Consider the following 9,670-nt stretch of genomic DNA (forward strand, 5'->3'; position numbering starts at 1 on the left):
AGTGACAGTCGGTCGTCACTCACACATGTGTGTGTGTGTGTGTGTGTGTGTGTGTGTGTGTGTGTGTGTGTGTGTGTGTGTATGGATGTGTATAAAAGAAAGAGATGAAGCGAGACATGATGAGACTGATATTGACATGCTTACTAGAGCAAAGGAGAGCTGTGAAAAATACTTAATAAGCACCTAGAGACCACTGCTAAATCTGTGTGTGTGTGTGTTTGTGCGCGAGAGAGAGATGAGCACTGTTATCTTCAGACTTAATAGATAAAAGTCTCAGTTAAAGAAAAGTATTTTACACTTGGCAGGGCATGCCAAAATTTATCAGGTTGTGCTTGTTTGTTGTACCTGATTCAGTATATCAGAGAACTGCCACAATTTGCTGAGCTCTACGAGGTTGAGCCAGGTCATGTCAAGGATCCATTTAGCGGGTTTCTGAGGGCAGGCCTTTAGGTCCAAGGATGCACCTCCTGGAAGAAGAAGAAGAACACACACAACCACGCATACACAAACAGTGAGAAGAACATACAAAATAATATATTAAAATCCAGACATACAGAACCTTCAAAAATATACACAAAAGTCATACTGTGAGTCCATGTTCAGCAGGTCGAAGCTGACAGATGGTGAAGCTGCATGTATGCAGCAGACTGTCTTGTCTTTTCTGGCCTTGCCAGTTGCTATAGCTTGCTTTTATCCCTGGTGAGGAGCACTCCATATTTCTGATTCAGTGAACTGCTACAATCCCAATATGTCTGAAATGTGTGTAAACCTCGAGATGAGCTTTAAAAAAAAAAAAACTATCTCTGCTAAGGAAATATAATTATATATTCTGAATAAAGAATAAAACAGCAAACAGAAAACAGATGGCAGCCTTGAGGCTGTTTTGAGGTGAGTCATAGCTGTACAACACTTGTAGCTTCTCTTCTTTTTATGTTGACATTCGAATGCAATCTCAGTATATACGGTACACTGTCTTTCTTTGGCTCAAATCATATCTAATAATATATTTAAGAAAAAGACTGACCAGGAACTTATACCTTTTGAAGCTTTAAGCCTCTTCAAGGACAAACAATTAAAGTGTCTTCATATTTGGAACCCTTTTCTGGACTATACTGGAGATGACTGGGCCCAGGCTCTTCGGAGTGGTCTCTGTGGACTAGCATGGTCTAGGATCTCGAGGTACAGCTCCATGTAGGTCTTAGTGTTTAATATGCCACTATCCCTTCATTATGCCTGATTACCTTTATGTCTTTTTTGTAAAAATTGATTCCTCATTTTCTTTCTTTGTTTAGTTATTTTGTTGTTGTGTTTTTCTGCATGTGTGGAAAATATGTTTTGTGTTGGGGGTCATTTTAAAAAAAAAGGCCATATTTATCATGCAGTTTCATCTTTAATTGGTTGACCCTTTGCAAATCAATAAATATATTTTTGAAAAATCCTATCCAATATATCAGTCTCAGAGAATGAGACATAACAGACTGGTAAATGAAACACGGTAACATTTTTTCCCTGGAAACTTGTACTTTTCCCCAAATATTACTGCTGACTTTACAGCAGCTCAATCCTTTGGCATATACTTAAATCTGAAATATAAAGCACTTTATTTTATTTCTGTGCCTACTTTCTTCCTAAATTGCTTAAATTTCTTGACAGCTCAGGGTGGATGTTTTCAAACTCACCACTTCACACCATTGCGCTTAAGGAAATTTTAAGGATTTGAGAGAACTACTAGACTTAATAACAAAGTCAGTAAGTTTAGCTTTAAAGAACAGTACTGAGTTTTGAAATGCCGGCGTAGCAGGCAATACACATTTCTGAGCACTGCACCACAGCACTGATTGTTTCAGATATTTTCACATGCATCTATCTCTCTAATCTCTCTCTGTTTCCACATCAGACATAGAAAGAACCCAGAGATGCTCATATTAATGATTCATTTTGACAACATGGTGTAAAGAAATACCAAGAAATCAAGCAAGAGCAAATGCATTGAAAGTTCACCTTGGTTGCCACCAGGTGCCAAGCAGCTAGCATCTGCCTGCAAGACTGGTGCATTTGACGCTGACCGTCGTCAAGCAATTAAAAAAGTTACAGATAACATTGGAAAGGATAATCAATGAACAGCTGTCCCAGACACTTCAGACTCATGCATTGGAGCTGAAATGTTTCAGAAAGAGAGCTGATGAAGCTGAAGAAATAAGTTTGCTGGTGGTCCAATCTAGCACATCTGTGGACTCAAACACACGAGAAGGAGACGCATAGCATGGCTGGGCACAATGACAATCTCGAAAACAAAAGCCGGAGGGACGATATTATACAGTACATGTTAAGGGACTGACCAAAGGTGTGGAAGGTTTCTTTTGGATGGAAAACTTCAAATACAATAAGAAAAAAAAAAGATCACCATTGTGTTGGATATAACTTTTTTCAGAGCATAATCTTTTTTTCTTAGATTTTTGAAAATATTTTCCTTCTCTGTAGGCATAAATTAGGTTCCATTTATTATATTTTGGTGCAGTAATGCATATATGAATATGCCAAAGTAAATCTTCAGAAGTACAGTAAATACATTTCCTTTGTAGTACAAGAAGCTGTTAAATTCATATTATCATTTCCATTCATCTGCATATTGTTTCAAGGTTTGGCTTTCTGACAACGTAGTTTATGAATGCAATGAAGCTGAGAAGACAGCTCCTGTGTTCCGTAATGGAAATTATATGTTTAACTGCGTTTAATGATTTACTGTATTTTATTATGTTATGAAACACCTCCAACTGGCAAGCTTTTGAAAAATCTATCCATGCTTTCATCTGTACAAGTACAACAGAACTTTGAGAAAAAAACCCTGCACATTTTCCTCTTACCTTTAATGAGTGTGAGAAACTCCTCATGTTTGACCCTGTTGCTCTGCATATCGATCTTCAGCGTCAGCAGCAAAGTGAAGAGGAACTTGTGCTCCTCGTACAGGCCCCGTGCAGCGTACTTATGCACCTCAAAGGTCATAAACTCTATGATGTTGGCGATGCGTTTGCTGGTGATGGGGCTTTTGGAGGACCTGTTAAATTACACAGATGTAAACACATATAAAGTCTCATCCATGATATAATGTTACATAGTTTACATGTAATATTAACTCCTACAAATACAGACAAGAGATCATAGTATGGTTAGACTGGATTAACTAATGAGTACAGAACAGTCTGTTTTGGTTTATTCACTTGTGCATAAACAGTACTGACAGGCTCAGGATGTCTGCAGCACATGGAAACAGTGAATTATGTGAAAGCTTTTTCTAGCCATTAAGGATATTGGGAACATTGACACAATTAGTTGTATAATTTGACAAGAAATTATTTGAGATGGCATCTCAATGGATAGCTTGTTAAAATGGACTATCACTGTATTTGATGTTTGCCTCAGGCACTTTAAGACTCATGTCACGCATAAACGGAAACAACGAAAGTGCTATTTTCAAAAACAAAACATCACAGTTGTATGTAGTATCAACAATGACTCAGTAGCTACCACCTTTAACATAAGCACCATGTTTAGTAGAGTGAGGCTACAAGATGTTTAGAGTACTACCTATATGTGTATGTTTATATATATATATATATACATATATACATATATACACACACACACACTGTAGACAATTACAAAGACACGTATGCCAGTGGTGGATACAGTAAATTGATTTTCAGCCACAAAGCTCTTCTTGAAAGCTTAAAAAACAACAAAAAAATAAATCCTGTACTAAAGGTAGCTTTTGTTTCAAATTCAGGAAACCAATTCAAAAAACACATTAATGGCTGGAAGTTAATGCAAACAGACAAAATGTGTGGGAACGTGGAACAAGTAAAAAGATAATGGAGAGACACTGAGGTAGGTTTTGGGCCACAACTCAAGACACAGGAGTTAATTAGACATAATTAAAGTAAATTTAAAATTGGTTTGCTCGTTTTGGTTATCAGCCTTTTGGCAAAGGAAGATATAGCATCACAGATGTTTGCATTCTAATCAGATTCAGTCACCTAGAAAGTGTACCAAGTGCTCTAACAGCACCAACTGACAATGCCAATAACCCAAACTAACCCTCCACTGACACTGACGTGGGGCTGCACAGGATCACTTGCTGCAGGCATAAAAAACTGTGTTTCAACCAACAAAAATGTGTCATTATAAAAATTTTTTAATTTATTGGTAAACTCTTAAAAAAAGAAACAAATTCGTTTCAGAGGGAAGCAAATGCCAGTGTATTCTTACCTAGCCAGAGAAAGGTCAAACAGACCCAGGAACTGTCTCAGAGAGGTCTGATACATCACGTTCACCATACTCATTTCTGTGATCAGGAAGTACAGGATACTGCCCCTGGTGGCCACTTAAAACACACACAAACACAAACATTTCAACAGCGACGCCAAAATAAATGTGGTTGTTGAAGTACATGTTTGTAACTCAGTTACTGTGCTGGTTAAGACGTGTCTGTTGACTCTATGATCTTTATTAATGAATCAAAAAAATGACTCTTTACGCCAAGTCCTGTCACACACTTTAAAAAAAATATTGGCCTCTAGAGTATAAAATAATTATTTGGTGAAATATTTTTAATAAAATGATGATCATGAAGTTGACCAAAATATCTGGAAGTTTTAATTTTTTTTATTATGAACTAAATCTGTTTTAAAGGAATGTGTGTGGTGGTGATAACATTTTCTATTGGACAGTGTCCATGTTTGTCATTGCTTGAGCTGAATTATACAAATTTAATCAGTTTTGTGTGACTAAACCTGAACTTGACATGCACACTGTAATCAACCAAATAAAAAAGGTTCAATTCTGTCTTGATGTCACAACCAACCAGGTCGGTACTCCTCTCTGGCAGCATTGATCTGGATCTCAGTCTCTGCAGCAATCTGCAGTTTCTGCGTGACGTCTTCAGCTGTGCGCTTGGTGTTGCCAAGGACAATAATCAGACTCTCATCATCCACCAGTGAACCCTACAAAGAGACATATTTGAAAAAGTAAACACGAATGAAAATGCAAAATTTCTTGAGACTAATATACTAAATGGGCTCTAACACGTTTTTCTATTATCCTTCTTTGGGTAGTATATATGCAGCCTCCTTTCCTAGGAACAAATGTAATGGCCAACATTTTAATGTACTTCAGATGAGCATATTTGCCAGTCTATTTTTCATCCCGTTTGTTTATAAGGCAAAGAAGGAATCAGATAAACTGGTTTTAGAATAAAAGTAGCGTAAATATATTATTTCTGATATATGACAGTTTTAGATGTATTTCCTTGCCTGTGTGCTGGTCAGTCGGTAGAGGAGGTTGTCCTCTAGCTCCTTCATCTTTCTCTTGTTAGATGTCACATCTTCCAAGAGGTCTGTCCTCTCCTTCTCCAGTTCCTGGCGTAATAACGACACAGATAACACACACACACAAGAACATACAGGTTATTAAGCTGTAGGGTGGCACTAGAAAAAAGGCCATGGAATCATACAATCAAAAGGGGTTATCCCCTGGTGAGCATGAAATTGATGAGCTACTTAAATGCCTTTTAGATTATGAGATACTGGATGAGATACTGGAAATTTAATAATAATAAAGCACAAGTAGCATTTATCTTGTTATGTATTAGACAGAAGGTACAACTGATACTACCATCCTTTGCATGCTGTTAGCAGGGTAAAAACAGTCACAAGTTACCACTACTGTCAGTCTGACCGATACTGACTGCTACTGTGATTGTAGATTAAAAGGATACTTTCCCATAAGCCAGAGTATCTGGCTTTTATATGGCAGGTTTTTATGAGCCTAGCTCTAATGCTCTTCACAAAAATTATTTCAGACTGCCCTTAACCTACTGAACACTTAAAATAATACAACAGAGAGAGGGAGCAGAGAAAAAAACTGTTTCTTGCTTCAGCACTCAGGTGACAAAGTGAAACACCACAGTAACATGCAGTACTACTACAGAACTACTACTGCCATGAATGTAAGGCTGACACTCCATGCTTCTTCTCGTGATCAGCCATTACTAGCGAGACAATGGACTTCCTAGAGTAGCACCATTCTTTTCAGCCACAATTAATGCGTCCACTGCTTTGGGTGCCTTTAAAATGCCCAGCACGAATGAATCAAGACTCAGACACTAGATGTGTGTGTCTTTATTTGTGTATTTGTTATTGGTGCACATTTACACTCTTTTTGCTTGTTTCTTCACAATGTCAATGGGCAGTAATGATTGCCATGTTCTATATTCAGATGGTGATAAAAACCTCCCAACTATATTCTCACACAGTGTGTGCTTACTAGAGAAAGAAAATGGTCATGAAGGCCATGGCCGCCGTGCTCCCTTATGCCCCTCACAAATGTATATGACCTGGGACCAAAAGTGGTCTTGATGCATCGCCACCACTGCCCCTGCAGATTTCGTCATTTTCTCCTCTGTTTCTGTCATGTCAATACATTTTTTAGACACCAGTATCTTTTGCTGAGATTTGGAATTCTTATTGGGCAACATCAAGAGAAACGCTGATTGAGCCTGGTATGATCACCTGGACAAGCTAGTACCGGCCAACCAGGTGACTTAAATGACTTAAATCGAACTCATGCTGAAGTATCAGTGTTGCAAAGCTGTGATTGAGTGAACTTCTGAGAAGAGAAGGTCGACTGAACTGCGGTAAGAAAGCTTGATAAATTAGCAAACATATAGGACAAGAAACCATAGTCTGACTGGCTTTCGGGAGCACCAGGAGAAATCACTTTGTGGGCCGCTTGAGCAGCCCAAACAAGAGTGACACATCTCTCTGTAGTCGGCCGACTTCATTGTGCACCAGCCCACATCCTCCTACTCAAGATCCTCAATACCAGTTCAACTGTTAGTCAATGTTTTGCAGCTGAGGCCATAAGACAGAAGACAATTGGCATAAAATAAGCATGGTTTGGGTATGGCTGGCTATTTATCTATATCGAGTGGCAACACAACTTTTCATGAAGTCAATGCGCTCGTCAATGTCACTTATTGTTAACTGACCAATCACAGCCTGGATGGGGCAGGACATTAAAAAAGACCGACTTGTAACAACAAACTTCCGAAATGTTGACCTCATTGTTATGCATGAATGGTTATGATTGACAAGTTAGAACATTTGCATTAAAAAAAATGATTAACCCTTCAAACTAGGGTAGACAGCAGTGGAGAACAAGCAAGAGACAGCCAGATTTTGTAATCCATTGCTGTTATATAATAAATATAGCCTAACCGAAATTGCCTACCTCAGCTTTAAATTAAATTTATCATTTTTTTTTTACTTAAAATCATTGTTTCATTTGATGGCCTTGCTACCATGGCATTTGGCCTTGGCCGAGTGGGCTTGCCCTAAAATCATCAAAGTCCAGGCCTGGAAGGTGTGGGAGGTGTTGGGAACCTACATTTTTAATGGTCTCCGGGGCTTTTCAAGGAACTATAAGGATCAAAGCAATTTGCATCATTAGCAACGTAATGTAATAGTGCAGCAGGAATTAATTTAAAAATGCTGTAAAATGTCTTTGTGGCAATGGCCATAATATCTGAGAGAGACTCTACCTGTTTTTCTGTGAGGATGACTCTGCCTAGCAGCTGGTCCTCCAGTCCTTTCATGGTGACGGTGAAGTCAATGATGGAGGTGCGGGCACTAATCTCAGGGGTGTAAGCTGGGTTTGGCAGCTTGGTGGTCACATACAGCCTGAAGCCCTTCATCACATCCACCTCTTTGTCACCCACTTTCACCTGCAAAAGGAAAGATACAGAGAGGGGAAGACACACCCTCATTATCCATCAACATATTCATTATATTATCAACTCAAAATCAGGAAATACCTATACACAGGCATAGGTATCAAAAGCTCATGTACAGTGGGGAATAAGTTGTTCTGAATATAGAGCCACATCCTCCCTAAACCACTTAAAAAACACAATAACACAGTGGTCACACCTTTGTCATGACAGTCACTAACTTGGTGTCAGCGAAAAAACGCTTTGCAGATACAGCTGCTCACACACACAGACGTGTGTGTGTGTGTGTGTGTGTGTACTTGCGCACGGATGTGTGCTTGTGTTTGCTCTGATCAGCATTTAAATGCTCATGGCAGTGTAACTTCTAATTATCTATCTGCCGGATTTCTCCTGGAGCTGTCCACTGCAGACACCTTCACTTCCTCCTCACATCAGGATATAAATAGAAATTAAAGCTTTACAGGAGAGGGTGGGAGGGAGATTGTAGAAGTCTCTAAACGGGTCTCTGGTTAGGTACCCATGTAACACATGCTTAATTGCAATCACCATAGGGTGCGAGTGTGTATCCATGTTTCCTGCAGTTATATGGTATGTTTGATGTATGTGTGAGTGCATTTATATGTGTAGGTTTGATGCATGTGTGAAACAGAGGGAGGCAGCTGCTGATTCAGCTGCTGAATAACCAGCATCAGCCAGAGCCAGGAGTTGAGGTGATAATGAGAGAGAGAGAGAAATGCCTAGAAGCAGACTTTCACTCTGCATTTGTCTCCCAACCGCTTACATTGTATATGATTCAGCTTTCTGTGCGTATACGAATGTGTGTGAGAAGGATCGTAAAGACAAATTTAAAAATCCATTCTTGTTGTGATGTACAATACAATAACTGAGGTTCATGGTTATCTGGATGAGAAATGTTCACAAACAGAATGGATTCCGACTGACCCCTCAGTTGTGTTTTGTGGAAATTATCCCTCAAATTGTTACAAGCAACACAGAAAAGTCCCATTTACATGTGCAATAAAAATGCCTTTTTGAAAGGTCTAACCAATTTAGAGTTCTTCCTTGTCATGCACAATTCTATATTTCCTGTAATACCCAGAAGTCACATTCACAGCTAAATTCAGGACTGTCACATTGGCTAATCAAATGCAGACAAAATAACAACCATTTAAATAATGCTCTGCTATATCTATCTAGATCGATCTATCTATCTATCTATCTAGATCTATCTATCTATCTATCTATATATACAGTGCCTTGCGAAAGTATTCGGCCCCCTTGAACTTTTTGACCTTTTGCCACATTTCAGGCTTCAAACATAAAGATATAAAACTGTAATTTTTTGTGAAGAATCAACAACAAGTGGGACACAATTATGAAGTGGAACGAAATTTATTGGATATTTCAAACCTTTTTAACAAATAAAAAACTGAAAAATTGGGCATGCAAAATTATTCAGCCCCTTTACTTTCAGTGCAGCAAACTCTCTCCAGAAGTTCAGTGAGGATCTCTGAATGATCCAATGTTGACCTAAATGACTAATGATGATAAATAGAATCCACCTGTGTGAAATCAAGTCTCCGTATAAATGCACCTGCTCTGTGATAGTCTCAGAGGTCCGTTTAAAGCGCAGAGAGCATCATGAAGAACAAGGAACACACCAGGCAGGTCCGAGACACTGTTGTGGAGAAGTTTAAAGCCGGATTTGGATACAAAAAGATTTCCCAAGCTTTAAACATCCCAAGGAGCACTGTGCAAGCGATAATATTGAAATGGAAGGAGTATCAGACCACTGCAAATCCCATGATCACTCTGGATGAACTGCAGAGATCTACAGCTGAGGTGGGAGACTCTGTCCATAGGACAACAATCAGTCGTATACTG

At 38.9% G+C, this 9,670-nt stretch overlaps 1 protein-coding gene across 1 annotated transcript in view; it reads right to left on the reverse strand.

Moving 5' to 3' along the window:
- dnah5 (dynein, axonemal, heavy chain 5) overlaps positions 1-9,670 on the reverse strand; it is a 154,113-nt gene that overhangs the window by 16,520 nt on the left and 127,923 nt on the right. The window contains exons 73-78 of the mRNA XM_046043902.1: positions 7,598-7,780; positions 5,310-5,414; positions 4,862-5,000; positions 4,267-4,381; positions 2,865-3,055; positions 346-467 (exon numbers count right to left, since the gene is read on the reverse strand). Coding sequence (XP_045899858.1) covers positions 346-467; positions 2,865-3,055; positions 4,267-4,381; positions 4,862-5,000; positions 5,310-5,414; positions 7,598-7,780 — 855 coding nt within the window. The remainder of the gene's footprint in view (positions 1-345; positions 468-2,864; positions 3,056-4,266; positions 4,382-4,861; positions 5,001-5,309; positions 5,415-7,597; positions 7,781-9,670) is intronic.

Source organism: Micropterus dolomieu, linkage group LG03 (genome assembly GCF_021292245.1).
Source record: "Micropterus dolomieu isolate WLL.071019.BEF.003 ecotype Adirondacks linkage group LG03, ASM2129224v1, whole genome shotgun sequence".
Lineage (NCBI taxonomy): Eukaryota > Metazoa > Chordata > Actinopteri > Centrarchiformes > Centrarchidae > Micropterus > Micropterus dolomieu.